The sequence below is a fragment of the Diadema setosum genome, chromosome 15 (assembly GCF_964275005.1).
Source record: "Diadema setosum chromosome 15, eeDiaSeto1, whole genome shotgun sequence".
NCBI lineage: Eukaryota > Metazoa > Echinodermata > Echinoidea > Diadematoida > Diadematidae > Diadema > Diadema setosum.
In genome coordinates, this window is record NC_092699.1 from 29223441 (window position 1) to 29243557 (window position 20117).

Genomic DNA, 20117 nt, shown 5'->3' on the forward strand with positions numbered 1-20117 from the left:
CAGAAAGTAGAAATTAGGTAAAGTATATTTGTTTTCCTTGAGGAATTCTGGTTAAAACTATGGGAAGAGGTAACTCCTGTACGTGAATCGTTCTTTTGAAGGCACCGAGGCATATAGTTTTAACCAGAAAGTGGAAATTAGGTAAAGCATATTTGTTCTATACTTTGGGTCAAAAATCTTAACAAAAGAAGTAGAAAATGGAAAAAAGAAATCGAGGCGAGACGTCGTGTGGTGGATGCGATGTTGTGAAGGGACCTTACGCTGACACGCTGCGCACTGTGTCAGAACTGCTTTGTGATGTTACATTTTTGTTTAAAAATGTTACATTCCACAGAAGTGACGGTACGAAGCTATGAATAATTTCAGAATTGCTATATGACGTCACAATTATTTTGTTAGAAAATGATACATTTCACAGAATGACGGTATCCATATTATACGGTGAAGTGAGCGTTGTCAAAATTGTTTTGTGATGTCACAATAATTGTTTTGTTGAAAATGCTACTTTACACGGAGTGACTGTACAAAGCAGCGCACAATTACAGAATTGCTTTTTGACATCATTTTGCAAATAAAATGATGTCATAGAAGTGACGTCATTTTGCAAATACTACGTAATGAATGGTCAAATATACCCACATTCTGACATAACTGGAAATACCTATGATTACGTGAAGCTCTTTCAACCAATCACTCGAGGAATACATTTTTGATCCAACATATGGTATTTTATATTTTTCTTACTCTTTTGATAGAAACGACAATTGAATATCTTAACAAAACTGTGCACCATATATCTCTGAATTTCACGTCTGAATAAGCAAAATCTCCCTCGTGTATAGGAGGGGCCTTTCCCCCTCCCAAACTCTCTTCCCGCACATTTCCGAGAATATCAATACTTACTTTTTTGATAAAAGTAAAAGTCGAATAAATTTCTTCAAAAGTATGCACTCATCAATCTCTGAATTTCAAGCCTGAAAGTGCAAATTTTCCCTCTAGGTGGAAGGGGGTACCCCCTCCCCTTGCTTGGTCGCTCCGCTCCCCCGCACATATCTTTCAAGTTTTGCTCCCCGGTTCGACACCCCTGGGGATGATTGTCTTAATTGACTAAATTCAAGTGAATTGGTAATTCCTATAGGTATAAGGAACTGTCTTCTACATTTTTTTTTTTTAAATACAGAAATAAATATCCATATTACCATCTTATTCATTTCATTTCACTTTTGTACGCAGGTCCTACACATCGCGCAACGTGTGCGTATCGTAGGCTCGTATTCGTGCCTCTATAAAATCTCTTCGATTCGTGCTGTAATTACTGTGATGACATCGCCCCCCCCCCCCCCCACCCCCTTATATACTGTCCCGGGTTTACGCCGGTGCATTGGAGTACGTATTCATAGTGAGAGAATTATAGCAGGCTCTTGTAATTGTACCTGGCAAAGGTACAATAAATTTCTATTCCGGTATTGTAATTAATCTGACAGACTTTGGATTCTGAGGTTGGACTAGATTTTCATAAATCAATTGATGGTGTGCATCATCTATTCGCACACCATTAGTTCAAGTTTATTTGTTTGTATTTTATTATTAACTGATACAGATAGGTATCTTTCAAGATACGTACATGGCGCCTCTGTTGGGAAGATGTTTTCCTTTCCGTATTGATTTGAAATATTTCCTTTTAGCTTTCTTGTACTTTTGCTCGCTCGTTAGTTTTCATTAAATTTAAATTCTCTTTCAAGACACATCGTTTTATCTACTTTAATGGAAATATTTCGGATGGGGCGTTTCATGAAATGCAAAGATATGTCTTGGATATCTGTTTCATTTCTAAAAAGTGAAGTGGCGGGAAATGATTTGTAGTTCAATTAACATGCTAACCACAATTTGTCTAAATCATTAGCATCCCTGCGTCATCCCTGTTTTTACATGTCAAGTTCTAAAATCAATCAAGCTTTGATTTTTTTTTTCTCATAGGAGAGGCGTGCGAAATGTATGAGTCATTTGCACACAATCACAGTAGACCTACATCTCAACAATTTAATTCACATTTATAGTCCAGGGCTAAGAAATCAACAACAGCAAGAATGGCAAAATATGGGGGGGGGGGGGGAGCATACCAGTCGGGTCTACGTAAAATGTTTAAAGAAACGGGCAAGCATGGGAGCTAATTAGGGACTGAGATTGTCATGAGCGCGCTTTTGCATAGCATAATAGAATACGGGAATATAGAAAGTTATTCTTGAAACTTTAATTTACTGCTGTCTTTGTTTGTGTTTTTTTTTTTATGAGAACGAACTAATGACTGTTCTGAGAGTTCATGGGTACAACTGCCCTTGTAATACAGTCCAAGAACCTTCCCCCTCCTTACCATAATTTGCAAGCTTGTTCAAATAATTCTCTCTTCCAGCCAAAGGGAGTATTTTGCGTTCCTTGTTGCATTCATTACGAATACCAAAGCCATTGTCTTATTTTTTATTCAAGCATTTAGGGGAGAAAGTTAAAGAATACAAGGAATAGAATAAGGTTTACATTTCAAGGAAGTCAAAGTCCGGATTCCCCCATCTACCCCCTAGATCGATCAGTTTATTGAGCAAAATTGGAGGGGAAAGCCCTCACTTTTGTCAATAACTGATTAATTAATTTTCGCAAATTTTACTCGTCTTTCTGTTGTAACTAAATTCATCCAAAAAGTTAGTGAACTTCCCGATGTTCTTTTATGATCCGATTTTGATTAAATCATGGTCTCTGCACATGCAGAGAAGTGGGGATAGTCTTGCCTCTCTGCTCCCTAAAATTTCATCGTCATGGTACCAAAGACCATGGAAGTTATTTTGCCCAACACCCTATTATAGCTGCCAATCAAAATTTTAACCATTCAACGAATGAATAAACAAGAACGATCAGGTTGGTTGGCCCAGGGAGGACACTTCCCTGATTGGTCGAAGTGTGGTGATAGCTCCATGGTCGAAGCAACCATTTGTCAATATAATAAGCACGCAAATGAAGTTTCTAGGTAAAGAACAAAACATGAACCACTCAGCTGAAGCTCACGGGGCTTATAAAAGCTGATAGCATGCATGTTTAGTTACAATAGCTCGCAGATACCGCTGACACCGAAGACATAGTAAGGACCTTCTCGTGGTAGGAAAGGAAACGCCATGACTGCACTTAAGATGCCGGACGAGAAAAATCTGATGGAGCCGCGCCAGAAGGTAAAAACTATTTCAGCTTTGTACCTCTATATACATGTAGTTAGAATCACAAATATTGTTAACTGTGATAAATGAGTTTTGTGGCTATAAACCACTCGTTTAAGTGGTCCTTTAATAAAAGCATACAGTCGGGAGCTCAACTAAGTGCATTGCTGACTTGATATTCTGAAGTGTGAAATGAAGAAGCTTTCGATCCTGATCCAGTTGAGTTATGTATGTGTGTGTGTGTGTGTGTGTGTGTGTGTGTGTGTGTGGTCTTTTATCTAATGAATCTACATTTCCTATTCATGTCTATACTCTTATACTGACATAATCATATCAAGGGTGTAGCTTTTTCCTATGCTGTTTTCAAATTGTCATTGCAAAAAAAAAAAAAAAAATTCCCAGTGTCATTTTTCAGTGTAATTAGAAATCAGCGCTTTTGATGATAAAACCTAGCTCGTATAGCCTCGCAAACGGTTGAAAAGTTAGTGAATAATATTTTGCGTTCCAACAAACCACCCGCGAATATAATATCATTAACCGTAACTATGCGTGCGCTTTCTGCTCTTTTAGACCTATCACACATATACCTATTAAACCCCGATAATTTGAAGAGACACTCTGACTTGTTTATCTATGGGCATGCACTTTAAAGTACATTTTGATGGGAGAAACTATTCAAAAGTAATCCAGAAGATTAATTAAAGGAATGCAACGTGCGTCTCGGAAAATGATAGAAATGAAATATAAACAGAGATTAGAAAGAGTAACGTATGAATGCTTTCATTGACATAGATAAACTGCCGTTGTAGGATAGCTATAAGTGTACTTTAAAAATGTTGTGCACACTTGATAGGCATATTTAAAGCTGGGGCAAACATATACACACAAACACATACACACGCAAAGTTAAGGCAAACCCTAAAATGGAACTGCAATAACGTATTTAATCCACTGTATGGCCTACTGACTTACTTTCAATACTATAGCAAGATTGTTTAAGGTATTATGATTATTGATTGACAGCAAGTACCAATCTGAATTTTCAATAAAGCTGTATACAGTCCATCAAGCTTAAAGGCATAATTTACCATTTGCAGATGAAACAAAAACCCGGCATTTTATAGTGCTTTAAAATAGTTCTAAAATGTGAGTTTGGGATAGAAACAACCACTGTAAAAATTTGAATCCGTATAATCAATGTTTCCAGACTAAACCGTCCACAGTTATGGTTTGATAAGAAAAATACTGATATGTCCCTATATTTTAGGCTTTATTGCGAAAATTTTATATAGTAGGATGTTTTGTGATACAACAGACCTACACATAATAATGCATCAAATGTGATATCTTGAACATTTTTTAAATCACTGTTCCCAAAGGTAAACAGGACCTTTAAGATTAACCTTTCCGTTATTTTTCTCATTCTTATATCGATGTCATCGCTGGCATCAGTCATGGCATCGTTCTGTCCTGGCTGTTATCGCTATCTGCCTCATCGTCGCTTTCGTTGTCGCCGTCCTGCTCATGTTAGCCCTCTTGTACAAGAATGTCTCATGTAAAACTGAGCAACCGGACGAACCTGTGGGCTCAACTGACAAGGTATGCACTGTCTATAAGAAAGTTCAGCTTATGTTGTCAATTGTTGAAATTTTAACCCATGAGATCCATGATAGTGATATTTTTGTTTTATTTAAAGTTCCATATTCCACTTTTCATACAAATTTTACATTCCCAAGAGAGAAGTTCAACATAAGACAATTAATTTGAGATGAAAATGAACAAATTATAATCCAGGAAATATGAATGAAAATAATGTGGGCTCGATAATAATGATTTCAGAGTTTAAACAATATGCATCAATGACAAAAATGACGAAATATGCAAGAACACAAGATGTCGAGAATGTAAGGTTACATTTAAGTTAAGGTTACGTAATGCACAAAATATTGTCCCGTGCTCATTTATTATAAGTAAACCTAAGGTACGAAAAATGAAGTAAAGTAAACATTTTTATGATATTTACTATACTTTATCCCCCAAATATTGATGGTGTAGATGATGATGTTTATCAAAACAAAAGTTTATGAAGATGTCATAATATAATTATATAACATTTATTTTGTATCAATATTCATCTATTTTTTTCCATCGCAAATTCAAATTCTGTTGATTCCTTTTTTTTTCAAAGTTTGATCGTAGTCGAAAGCAGCATTGTAAGATCACAATGTGATTATACCATGTCGATTATTATGTGAAACGAGAAAGTTATGTAACGTGTGTCACTTTTATTGTATTGGTTGCAACAGTGCGTAAAGTCTGACAATAAGATGCAATTAGATATTATGCTATTTGACCGTTCACAGAAATGGTACGGATTGCCAACATCATTATATTGTCCGCTTTCATGTCGTATATACATCCATGTATCTGCGTGTATCTGGAGAGTTTCTCCCGCCTATATATATCCTCGCACTTTCCCATAGTTCCATGTAAAACTGTTTATATGGTCGGGGAAGACGATCGCCAATGTGACCCGGATGTTATAAAGGGCTTGAGTGTATTATTGCGCCGGTCATTCGATGGCTTGATTATTGCTGTCGCCTTTTTTTACACTGTACATCAAGAAAATAGCTGTCTGTCATTTCATTTCAGAAGAAAAATAATTACATTCTCTCGTATAGAAAGTAACTTGATATTGATACTAATAGGACAATCTCAGAACCTGCCAATACATCTGTATGTATGCATTGTTTATTTCTGAAGAAATCCATTCTCTTGTAGTTTCCTCTCCCTCCCTCATGTTTTCTCCTATCCTGTCATGAATTTCATTTTTTTAATGTCGTTATTCTAAGTTTTCGAGAGACAATGTATCACTTATTCAACATCAAATTAATTATAACTATATTAATGAAATATTATGAAGAAACTTTGAGATCATTATTCGAAAATAAGTATAATAATGGCTAAACTGCGTGTGTGTGTGAGAGAGAGTGTTTGTGTGTGAATCTTTTTTCCTTTTCCGTTTTCTAGGTGACAATTCACATTTAGCACAATGAATCGAGATGAGGCATACTGCATAGAGTTTGTTTTATCTTAATTTAATTTTTTCGAAAGCAACTATACTCTTGCTGCTTTCTATGGGGGCATCCCACGAGACCGACACCCACGAGTCATACGGTCCACGAGACCGACATCAATAATAGGTCCATCAGTCATACAGCCCACGAGTTATACGGCTCAGGAGTCATACAGCCCATGAGTTCGACACTACGCACAAAAGGCTCATGAGACCGACACTAAGCAAACATAGCCCACGAGACCGACACTAAGCAATAAAGGCTCATGAGACCGACACTAAGCAAAGAAAGCCCACGAGACCGACAGTAGGCAAAAAAGGCCCACGAGACCGACACTAAGCTAAAAAGGCTCACGAGACCGACACTAAGCAAAGAAAGCCCACGAGACCGACAGCAGGCAAAGAAGGCCCACGAGACCGACAGGATAAACAGCGCCATCTACATGTCAATTACCTGTACAGGGTGTTCCATGAACGGAAAAATAACATACTGGCGGGTGTAATTTCGTAACGCTATCAATTAAAAGATGGTGACCATCTACATAACTATGGACGACATCAAATATGTATTTCTACATACTTCTGGGGAGGGGAGGGGGGCAAGTGTGTCAGGGAGCGACATTGTTATCAAGTAGAACAACTGAATTGTATTCTTCATGCCCCCAAAAAGAGACAAAAACACAAATGAATTTAAAAGAGGACAATAACGATGTATGGATTAATTTTAGAGCTTTGATAATGCCATCATGCTATTTTTAATAGGCTTTCTCAGTTTTTAGCTAGAAGATGGACAAGATATAAATTTTACCTCTTCTCTTTCCCGATTCACTAGTTACTTGTTCTATTTTAGATATTCTACCCTCCTGCTTTGACGTTTTGCAGTAAAATCTATTTGTAATTTTCTCTGTAACTATAATGTAATTCTACTGATTAAAACGTTTCATATCGCAGGGATTCACCTCAATTTTGTGGCTTGTGTTATTCTCCTCCGAACAGTACATTTTATCGTGAAATACGTGATAGCGGTTTTCATGGATGCATCTGGTTTTTTCCGAATCCCTAACGCTACCTTAATAGACGATTCCGTTATTTTTTATTTTTTATTAATACTAAATCAACACCCTCGGAGGTTTATTGTGGAAAGATCTGTTACACACTTTTACTGTATTTTGTTCTTTTTTTTTTTGTCACAAACACACACCCATGCAAACACAATTAAAGATCCTGATCTTTTCGGGGGGGGGGGGGGGGGCAACTGATGGGGTAACACCCTGCCGGAGATGGCAACTCTTCTTTTCCATCTCTCATATCTTCCTATGCTATTATCAGGACACCCTAAACAATTTATTGGTCTATAGGTGGCGCTGTTCATCCTGTCGGTCTCGTGGGCCTTCTATGCTTAGTGTCGGTCTCGTGAACCTCTTTTGCGTAATGTCGGTCTCGTGAGCCTTGCATGCGTAGCGTCGGTCTCGTGGACCTTTAAAGTGTAGTGTCGGTCTCGTGGGCTTTGTTTGCTTACTGTCGGTCTCATGAGCCTTTTGTGTGTAGTGTCGGTCTCGTGAGCCGTATAACTCCTGGGCTTATTCTACTTGATGTCGAACTCGTGGGCCGTATTTACTCAGTGTCGAACTCGTAGGCTGTATAACTGGTGGGCTGTATGACTTGTGAGCTGTATGACTCGTGGGCTGTATGACTTGTGAGCTGTATAACTTGTGGGCTGTATGACTCGTGGGTGTCGGTCTCGTGACGTGCACCCCTTTCTATGGACAAGCACAAAATGAATGCACGTCCCAAATAATCATAGGTATGCTTCACGGCGTGGTTTAGTGAAAATCAATTTCTTACCACACAAGTTTGTCCACATTATGATTTGCTTCTCATAATGGCAAAGGTGTTTCATCGGCAAGGATCGTTCAACCACCATCGTTTTGACGAGGATTGTCGGTACGACCACCAGGAGAACCTCCTAGTCATCGACCTCAAAGGGGATGGATATGGGGAGAACGCCACGCTCATCTACGATTTCGGACGGGTAAGCCAACTGTTGAATCGCCGTCGCAGGTCTCACCATTTTGGGTAGAATTTCAAAGTAACGGTATATTCTCTTTTTCGATTGTCAAGATCATTGGCCATACGGTGCTATTTGGGCTGGAACAAAGTGGTAAAATGTCTTCATTACAAAATATAGAAATGTGCATGCTTTAGCAAAGGAGTGTAACAGTCCTTTTCCCTTTCTTTTCTTGCTTTTGACAAGTTATGTTTCAGATCTCTTGTAAGTATTCACACTCATAACTGGCATTCTTCATTGTCGCTGGAAAAAAAAAAAGAAGAGAAAAATGTTACAAACACAATACGGGCCTAAAAGAGGACAAACAAACAAACAAACTAGTGCAACTAGGAGTTTAATTTCGACCCCCTACTCATAGAACATCATTTTCTGAATAAAATTAGGCCTACATTATATCAACTACTTAAAACTATTCATTCGTTGGTCTAATAACTTTGACATGGCAAATGCGGAGATCGCGGTTGTGTTATCTAAAATACTAAAGATGAACGAAAGCTTGCCTTCAAAAAACGGATAGTTCACTCAAATTATGAGCAAAGCCCGAAAAAAAAAAGAGTGGACTCAATGAACATTTTGCTCATTAACTGGAAAATAAAACTACCCTCTTACTATAGACACCCATTCGGCTCATTGCACCCTCATTTATCTTTACTATTACCTCTCCAGCGATTGATGACCTACCACCTTGTCGAAAAGAAGACATGCTTCGTCGGAGAGCTGGACGAAACGGTCGACGTCCAGGGTATCTCGAACGGAGAAGTCATCAAGGTGAGAACAAAAACAAAATCTTCTTTTATTCAAAGAAGCTCTTGTCCATTTATTATCATACAAATTTGCAACCGAGTTTCACACGGTAACCTTAAAAAGGAGATAATACATGTAAAATATACCAGCTATTCTACAAAGTCACCGTTTCGAAGAAATAGGTCCTGATATACACAGTACTTTATTCTGTTAGAAAGAAACGACGCTATTCTTTTTTGGAAACTTTGGAGAAAGTAATGATTTACCAGAACAATTTTTTAACGGTTAATTATCCTTGATAACATTGTTAAATAACAAACAGACCTTCTCCCCGGGCGTACCCAGCGCTGGTAACCTGACTTAGCGCTGGTCACGTGACGCCTCCGGGGAAGATTCACCCCGCAAGGTTCGCCGGAGGCTACCCCTCGTCTACCCTGGTCGATCGCAGAGTAAGATTTCGCAGGAGGCTACCCCGAGGCAACCCCGAGACTGTCCACTGTGTTGCGTCTTAATAGACACAATCTTCCCCGGGGAACAATCTCCGCCGGAAGTTACCCCGAGGCTACCCTGGCCTACCCTACCCTACCCTTTTGTGGCCTGTTAAGACGGGGCTCAAGTTCTGCTAGTGTGATATCACAAAGTCTTTTGCTGTTCCCATAAACTTAGACAGAACTGCACACGGAAGTAACCCAAAGTTTTGATGAATTCATAACATGAGATAGGATTAAGTATTTCCTCAAACTATCAAAGAATGCTTTCCAAATCTGTGCATGATGAGATGTCCCTTTTACATGTTTCCATGGCAACTCACAACTGCAGTACACATCTGCAGAATTCAAGACCTGTAATTTGAGGATGGCCTAATTAGCACGTCGGTGAGTCAACAAGACATCGTTTTGCTTAAATTTTTTATTCGTTTGTTTGTTGTACTCCTACTCCTCATTAATCGCAGCTCCCCGAAACCTCCGGACGGAACTTCACAGCCACTGGGACGATCCCTTCGGGGTTTCTCGCGACTAGCATGTCGTCGACGGTGACCGCTCTGTGCCAAGATTTCACGTCCCTCTGGATCGAGCCCCAGGTCGACCAGGCACACCGGGTCGCACGGGAAGCGAATTCGAATGGACTTTTGATCATTCTTTCCGACGGCAAAACCATAGTAGTAATAATAGTAATAATGCAGTGATGACAAGAATAATCAGATGATAAACCAACAGATTATACAGTGTAAGTAGATATATTCGACATAAAGACCTTGTGTGATTACACAACAAGAGTAAACATAAGCATAAATATTATGGAGTTATATAGGTCTACATCAATAAAACCTCTGCAGTCTTTACGTTTGAAGTACACAAGTAGGCCTGTATGGAACATTATTTAGTTTTTTTTTGTTTTTTTTTTTAAAGCGATTTATTGTGAGTTGACACAACAGAGAGGAAAACGAAGGCCTTGAAAATGTGTTCCTCATTTTTCTTCTGAAGATCTTATCGCATGTTCTTCTCGGGTACAAGTCATGACAGGGTTGAATTCTGGACCATTTTAAAACCTATTTTATTGCCATGTATTGACCAAGAATGCAAATAATCGTTTGAGATATAAAATGAAAATGAACAAAATCAAATCTTATCAAAATAATGCATTTGTTAGTTTTCTGAGCATCGGCCTATTAAAAGTATAATAGAGAAACACGCTTTAATTGAACATATTACACTGTTGGTGCCCGGCGGAATCATGATGATATCACGAATAGTTTCGGCTTTAAACTTTTAAGTAATGTATGTAAAAGTGTTTACTAACCAGCAAAACAAACAAAGGAATTGGAAGTCAAAAGGAAAATGGAAGGGGATAATAATGATAACGATGAAATGCCGCGAACGATTTATTGTGATTCGTACATGTTTGTGCCAGGGCATAATTGTATCGGGGAGGTGGGAACCTCCCTGATTGTACACAAACTGGACAGTCTTAGGGGGTCATCCCACGAGACCGACACCCACGAGTCATACGGTCCACGAGACCGACATCAAAAATAGGTCCATGAGTCATACAGCCCATGAGTTCGACACTAGGCACAAAAGGCTCACGAGACCGACACTAAGCAAAGAAAGCCCACGAGACCGACACTACACAAAATATAAGGCTCACGAGACCGACAGTACGCAAAACAGGCTCACGAGACCGACACTAGGCAACGTAAGCCCACGAGACCGACACTAGGCAAAGAAGGCTCACGAGACCGACACTAGGCAAAGAAGGCCCACGAGACCGACACTAGGCAAAGAAGGGTCACGAGACCGACACTAGGCAAAGAAGGTTCACGAGACCGACACTAGGCAAAGAAAGCCCACGAGACCGACACTAGGCAAAGAAGGGTCACGAGACCGACAGGATGAACAGCGCCATCTACATGTCAATTACAAATATATACCTGTACTACATACTGGCGGGTGCAATTTCGTTACGCTGTCGAGCGAGACAGGCGCGGTGGAGCACCCCAATTATCTCGCAGAAATCCATCGGCAGCCGAGCCTCATTTGCATAAAGTAAACAACATGTACTCGCGTAGTTGAGAAAAAGTAAACAACTTCTCACGCTAATAACAATTTAAGGAAACCTATTTTTGGATTAAAATTGAGTTAGTTTGAATTTGAAAACATGTCCGAATATTCACATATAACATATCAAAGGATTTGACAATGATAAAATGTGAAATTTTAGCGAAAACCTGGCGAGCAAAATTACCAAAAATATGCCTCGAAAATCATCCTAAGATTCACGAAGTGTGATTGCGGAACAAAAGCGCCATTCGGACAAAGTACACCGACATTTATTTATCTGCTTGCATTTTAAATGTCATACCGTAATATTCCCGGCCATGGTTGTGTCGGAAAAAACCAGAAGGTGATGTCAAAAATGACACGAACGCTAAGCGTACAGGTCGGTCCCATGTATATATAATCGCGTCACTGTAGCGTTGCATGTCACAGCACACACAACGCATTGCTGCATGCAGCGTGCGCGGCAGCAGCTCAGCAGTCACCGCCGTGCGACACTCGGCCACTGCACTTTTATTTGATTGAATAAATGTAATTTCTTACCTTCTACGAAGGAGATATTTTAATAGAAACAAAAACACGAGAAAGTAGAAGTATGCAGACTGAACTGAGCTGACATGTTAATCTAAAAACTGAGAACTGTGTTCTGAGACAATATAGATCTAAATGCAAAAAATCTACTCCTGTGTCACATTACATGGCATGTGTGTGAGGAAGAAGAAAATTTGGCCTAGGGATTTGTTCATAAATATTCGATGACACAGAAAATCCAATCTTTATCATTTTTTTTATTTATATTATTATTATTTAAATTTTTTTTTTTTTTTGATTACCTTCTACTGGGTGGATGGCATAGTTGGACGAAAGCAGATGGGGGGCCAGTTTATGTAAATCTGAATTATTTTCAGCGGCATGTTCTTTATTGATGTACATGCAGGTAGGCATTAATTTTGTGTGTGTGTGTGTGTTTATCACTATCATGTGTGTGGTACTGTCTTTCTTCCTATGTACATTGTTTTAAAGTGTTTTTATGTATTAAGTACTAGTAATTTTTGCTACAATTATGTGTATGCACCTTCTTCCAACAAATCCTTCCATATTTCCTCTCAGATGTTGTCCACATTTACAAAATCATGTATCATCCTCAGGGCTGCCAACTCTCACTCATTGAGAGTGAGACTCACTCATTTTGGTCCTTTCTCACTCTAAAACTTTATTTCATTTGCATGCATTTCTATTGATCTCACTCATTTTGACTCCGAAATTATAGCATTGGCCTATGGGAGTCTCACTCTCAAGTAGTTTCCAATGTTGGCAGCCCTGCATCCTTCTCACACATTCCAATAGCAGCATCACTTTCCTCAATGATTGCCTCTTCCAACTCGGTGCACATCAATCGTACAGAAAAGCATAAACAGAAGTATGCATCCCACTGAAGCTACGGTCACAGAAGTCCTTACGAACACTGTAAAAATGACCGATTTGTACAGCCCCAAATGGACAAAAATCTTTGTACGGCATTTGCAGGGATATCTGTGACCGTAGCTTTAATTCCGAGAGAAGTAATATTAGATTCTAGTTCACAAGTTAACAGAGGGATGATCTGCATGATTGAGTGCTTTGATTTCTACTTGAATTTTATTATAATTTAGAGTTTAAATGTTAGTGTTACTTAAATACGGTGTTATTCATTCAGCTTTGCTTGCCATGGTCATTGCTGAATTCATAACTAGGAATAGAAAATTTCATAACAAACACATTCCTGCTTATGATTTTTATGAAGAAGTTAATCGCATGTGCTACCAAAATCGCAAAAACAACGCGCAAAATCACAAGCTTCACACCCGGGCCTCACACATTCACAAACACAATCACAGGCTCCGCTCAGCTTTCTACCAACTGCTAAGGTCCACCGCCCGGGCCGGCCTGGCCGGGCCGAACCTCGAGCTCGGCCTCGACAGAGACGCGCCGCAGAGTCCGATCAAAACCACATCATGTCAGACCGTTACATTGTTATGATTATTTTACTCATTTAAACGAAACATTAAGATGTTTGTAAGAAATACAACATTCAAATATGATTATCACGAATGAAATTTCATCAAACTTCCTACTTACCAAATCACACAGCACGAGAATCCCAGCTGGCAAAATTGACTGCGGCCGCACAGCATCACATGCAAACCAACAACAACGCACGAAATCCTGAATCTCACGTATCCACGCACGCATCCCCATGTTACGGGAAAAGAAATGACGTCATTTTCAAATGTTTCGCTGACTACAATTTTCTATTCCAAACCCTGTAGAAACAAGTTGATTTCTCAAAAAGTACAGGTGGAATCAAGCGAAAACTTTCACCATACATGGATTGAGGCCTGATGAACTTATGTTGCCAATTTCGGACACATTGGAGCCCGGCCATGGTCCAGTCGTAAAAAAACAGAGAGCATGTTTTGCGAGAGGTGATTTTCAAAAAGCTTTAATATCTCAAGTTCTAGTGCAGCAAATTTCATAATTTTTTCATCAAAAGGAAGATTTTTAAAAACTTAGATAGTGTGGGAAGTTTGAGTTTACTAGCGGCACGCATAGCGGCACAAGGAGAAGGTAAAGATTTGACTTTTTCATGCACTCAGTTTCGGGCAGCCGTGGATGCCCGTTGGAAATTCAAATAGAACGGGGCGATAATGAGATGCAAATTGGGGTGCTCCACCGCGCCTGGAGAGATTGTTACTAACTAATAACAGCACCATCTACATAATAATGACATTAAGTATGTATTTCTACGCGTGTGTCTTTTAGGGGGCAGTCACGCTACGGGGAGCGACATTGTTACCATTTTTCTTGTAATAGAATTGTCCTCTTCATAGGACCTCCCCCCCCCCCCCCCAAAAAAAAAAAAAAAAAAAAAAAAACGAATGACAAAGTGATAGAGAACAAGAACAATGAATGGTTTACTTTTAGATGCCATCATGCTATATTTAATAGGCTTTCCTAATTTCTACTTAGACTTTACTTCTACTTTTTTTCGCCCTTTTCTTTCTCGCTTCACAAGTTAAGTAGGCCTTATTAGATATCCTATCTGCCTGCTTAGAGTTCAATTTGTACTGAATTTTCTCTTTAACTTTAATATATGAAATTCAACGGATGAAAACGGTTTTTTTTTATCGCAGCGATTCACCTCGATTTCAGCAGCTTACGTTTGTAAAATTATTCTCCTCAAAACAGTACATTTTTCATGAAATAGAAAGTTACATTCATGGATGCATCTTCTTTTTCCAAATTCTTAACGCTGCCTTAATATGACGATTACATTATTTCTGTAATTTCTTATTATTTCAACACCTTTGCAGATGACTAGCCCCCCCCCCCCCCATATCATGTAAAACAGGTGTGCACTAAAACATTGAACATTTTATGAATAAGTTTCTTGTAGTGAGCTTCATTTCATACCTGGGTATTTTTCTAGTTGGTTGATTTGAATGTCCACATCATTTTTTTTTTCTAAGTAGGTGTACCGGTTTGGGCCTTGTAAATAGGAAAACGAGGGTGTTTTGGCATTTTCGAAAGTAATGTCGAAACATCTCATGCACTTTTACTGAATTTTGTTTATTTTTTCACAAACACTCACATACGCAAACACACTTAAAGATCTTATGAATCCTTCAGGGGATGAGGGAGGGCAATTGACGGGGTAATACCCTAGCAACTCTCCTTTTCCATCTCTTATACCTTCGTTATGCCATTATCTGGACACCCTATACAATTAATTTGTCTGTAGGTGGCGCTGTTCATCCTGTCGGTCTCGTGGGCCTTCTTTGCCTAGTGTCGGTCTCGTGAGCCTCTTTTGCCTAGTGTCGGTCTCGTGAACTACTTTTGCCTAGTGTCGGTCTCGTGAGCCTTTTGTGCGTAATGTCGAACTCATGGGCTGTATAACTCGTGGGCTTATTTTACTTGATGTCGAACTCATGGGCTTGATTTACTCAGTGGGCTGTATAGCTGGTGGGCTGTATCATGACTTGTGAGCTGTATGACTTGTGGGCTGTATGACTCGTGGGTGTCGGTCTCGTGACGTGCACCCCAGTCTTAGGAGACACGTGTTTCGCGCCAATTAGGCATGCACATGAATGTGTTCTTTGCCTTTTCAATCAACTCAATTACTTTTGAATTAAATTCGAATGATCAATGATATTAAATGCTTTAAACAGGTTCATGAAAATTTCAAAACTAGTACTCTGTTCTCTTTTAGAAAGTGATTTAGCTATTTTATCAATCAATTATTCAATGATTGCATGATCAGTTGGAAAATGTTTTTCAAAAACCATGTTAATTTTGAGTTAATGCATAGTGTTGTCCAAAAAAAACAATGTACTTAATATCCAAATTTTTAGATTTTTAGTATTTTTAGTATTTTAGATATGCATGTACTTGACAATAACGAAATTGGGCGCTAGTTAGTAATTGACGATCGATAATTGTTTTATAGATAGGAATTAGTTTTGCAATTCTTAGTTAATCAGGAATATATTAGTAATTGACGATGGGATCATTGCTTTATATAGATAGGAATTACTTTTTAAATTCTTAATCAGGAATAGATATTATATCTATAAGAGACAAAGATTAGATGCGAGTGATGGGAGATGACATGTGATTGATAATTTACTTTAAAAGATGAACGCTAATATGATCATATCCACTTTAATTAGTATTGTTTAGAGACTGACTAATTTTTACAATCTTATGGATATTATGATAGAATGAAAAATAAAGACTGCCGTTATTTGAAAAGGTACTGGCAAAAATATCCATGGTTTGACTGAATGTATCGTGGTACGATTGTAGTATATATACTGTGCACTTCAATTTTTCTTCATTGTATAGTCAATTTTCTTTCAATTAGTGTTTAGAGAAGACTTACTATAGTGTGTACTCTGTTTCATTTCCATTCTAGTTGAAAGTTGTGAAAGCCAGCAATTAAAAAACTAAAAGAACTTGACTGCTTGCATCGTATTCTCACGTATGTGCATGTGTAAAGGCATATTTCTGTTACAGATCGTGTTAACTATTATACAAGCATGGCTATTATTGTGATTGCCTCCGCCAAAGAAAGAGGTTACGTTTTGGTGTTTTTTTTTGTGTTTTGTTTTGTTTTTCCTGGCATTGTTTGTTCGTTCGTTTGTTTGTTTGTTTGTTTGTTTGTTTGTTTGTTTGTTTGTTTGTTAGGGCCTATTTGGTTAGTTGGTTTTCAGTGTGCACAATAACTCTAAAAGTTGTAGACGGACTTGTATGAAACTTAGAGGAAAGATTGATTGATAATGAAACAAGGAACATGTTATTTCATATTGGTAGTGATCCGGGAATTTTATGAATTTTTGAAGGATTTTTAATGTTTTGGCAGGAGTGGTCAACAAACTTGAGAGTTCAAGCTGCTAGCATTTAATATACGCGCACTAGTCGTAAAGTGTGTGCTCTGCTCGGTCAAGGCGCCGCGAAGCTGGACGGTGATGACGTAAACGAAGGATTTCTGTATTGGAAAATTGGGCGATTTTCAGCATGCCCGTATGAGTGGCAATAACTAATCTCTATGGAAGAACAATATCAGTGCTAGCCTTTGGATAAGGCCTCCGCTGCCTTGAATGTTGACTAAGCGTACCCATCTGAGATGGCGTTTGCAACAGTGATTACGGCGCCCCGCGAGCTGCGTCAGCAGCTTGGTCATTACGGAGTTTTCGCAAGCACGACGCAGCCGGTATTTGAGCGTGCCGTGTGCAAAATTTGCTTCTGCGCATGATCAAATCCGAGAAACGTCCCGTCCGCTAAATTATCTTTCCCACATTAAGTTCCGGACCCCGTGACAGAATGTATGAACATCTGCTCGCAGCGATATCTCGTGTGGCAAATAGTGTACGTTCAGACTCATACACTCGAGGACCCAGGTTCGAGACCCACATTTTGCTTCAAATCCCACTTTTTGCTTTTTTTTTGGGGGGGGGGGTACTACATTTCTTAATTAAATGATTGAACTTTTAACATTTTCAACACACCCAAAGTATTGCATGTAATACAAAGAGTGTATCTCACATTATATTGCCGTTTATTCCGTCAATAAATTGAAGTTTTGAGACTTGGGGTTCGGAACTTATGCGGGAAAAATAATTTCGCGTCCCGTCCTCGGGGAAAACGAGTACGGTATTCGGCCAAAATAGCGTTCGGTCCCGATGCAGCTGGGCAGGAGTGAGCCAGCCAGCCAGCCAGCCAGCCAGCCAGCCAGCCAATCAGCGGTCTTGTCCCCGCGCCTCCGTCCTATCAGGAAAGCGAAACTGCTTAGATATGGGGACGGCAGTCCGAGTACGGGGACTGTCGCAGGTGATTGCTTCCGCGTATTCTCGGTCTTCCCGTCGTGTAGCGAAAACTCCCTATTGCTAACTTGCGGAGCTCATATGTCACAGTTTATATAATATTTGCATGTGCATGAGGGTCTTAGATATTCAACAGCTAGTCATAATCGTGGCCAATCGTAATTGTTGTATTAACCATGGTGTTTTTGCATGGACTCGTTTATCAAATTACAATGTATCGGGAATCGGTATTCAAACGTGCACTCAATAATAGGGCCTAAATAATTCTTGTTAAATTTTCAATAAAACATGAATTTTTTCGAATAAAATAAAAGATCATTTAATGACTACAGTATTCTTTATTTAGCTACTTCAGGTCTATCCTAAAATTTTGCTCCCTCAATAACTATCTCGACCTACCCATAGTGGTTTCGACCGAGTACATCTGTGAGAAAATATATAAGTACAGCTGTACTATAAACGCTTTTATGTGCATTCCACATGCCTTAAAGTGATGGAATATTTTCGGTTGAGATGGGGCTTCAGGTTTCCAACATTTCTTGATGATGATTTTTTTTTGAGATAATGAGAAAACTCTTTTGAAATATGAAAGAGTATCATATAATACCAAGAGGAATTCAAAGTTTATTCTATGAATAGTTGTTTTGAAAAGGCCGAGACTTCCAAAACAGGGCAATCCTAATAGAAGGTGGGGCCTATCTTTTATTCGGATCATTTTGTCTTGATTTGTTTTGCATATCTCAGCCATTTCAAAAGAGATTGTCATAAAATAAAGTTTGAATTCCTATTAGAATCGTACGTTTTTGATCATTTCATGAAGTGGTTTCTAAGTATCTTGCGAAAAGTGACAAAGGTGAAACCTCACCTCAACCAAAAATGTACCACCCCTTAAAATGGAGCTTTGAATTTAATTAAAGGACTGAGCTAGCTGCTGGTGAACTATATGAAATTCTCTTGTGTTCCTGTTCGACATTTGATGATTTTAATCGATTAGCATTATGTGCAGCAGACACAAAGAGTGTATTTTTGGCTCGAGGACAAAAGAAGTATACAGGGAAACACCCACCAAGAAAAACTTGTGCTGTTTGGGAAAAGTCCAGTGTAGAAAGTATTGCCTTTGTGACAGCAGTTTTGCTAATTGTATTTGCACGTGAAAGTGAATCTACAGGAAACTGTCCCTGTATCTAGTTGTCAGAAGTTAGATTGCACTTTTCTACCTTTCACCCCAAACACATGCATACACACATCCACACAATCTATGCAAATAAATAATACACATACATTCATACCCATATACATATATTGTACAATACACATCCAGCTTGACACCATTTTGCCATATAGCACTTCTTTGTTTGCCCATAGGGCAAGTAAAATTTCATGTCTAGCAAGCATAAAAGTAGATTGTTAGTGAAGTCTGCTTGTCCAAATGGGCATTTAATCTGAAGCCTCAGTCAACTGGGGAAAAATGCATTCTCGTAATTGTGGTCCTGCGATATAGCCATTGTGACCAGTTTATCTACATTTCAAATATTCTTCGCTCCATCACCATCTACCCTCTTGTCGCCCACATCTGTTCGACACCCTTCATTCATCGCTCTACCTAACACCCCAAAACTCACTGTTGTACACTAGATGCTCGCCGCTCTAATCTTAACCCCTTTTCTGCTCTCAACTAGCTCACCCTCCTTCCCCGTGTCATATAGCTTTTATTTGCTACCCATAACAAAGACAGCGAAGAGACCAGGGCCCCATTTCATAAAAGATGTTAGGATAGCAACTCTTGCTGGAATGACAACTTTCCATAGTAACAGCCAATCAGGAAGCTGGATGCTTGTTGTTACTATGACAATTGCCATTCCAGGAAGAGTTGATATCGTATCCACTTTTTATGAAATGGGGCCCAGATTACCAAACTGCACACTATGTAGTCATTGTAGCTACTGCAGTTAACTTCTATTTTTTGGTAAGAACAACAAAACTGTAGGTGGAGTGATTGGTTCGAAAGTGTGTCGATCTTGCATGAATAGAAAACATTGAATCAAAAACGCGTTCATAAGCATCTCAAAGGATATTTCCGCTGTCCTGTAAAACGTTTCTTTATTTCCT

The 20117-nt window shown here is 39.0% G+C and overlaps 1 protein-coding gene across 1 annotated transcript; it reads left to right on the forward strand.

The window, feature by feature from the left end:
• Positions 1–3161: 3161 nt before the first annotated feature.
• Positions 3162–10274, forward strand: LOC140238652 (uncharacterized). Its single transcript, XM_072318552.1, has 5 exons — positions 3162–3215; positions 4653–4799; positions 8168–8308; positions 9011–9112; positions 10041–10274. The coding sequence occupies exons 1-5, from the start codon at positions 3162–3164 to the stop codon at positions 10272–10274; spliced, it is 678 nt and encodes a 225-aa protein (XP_072174653.1).
• The last annotated feature ends 9843 nt before the right edge of the window (positions 10275–20117 follow it).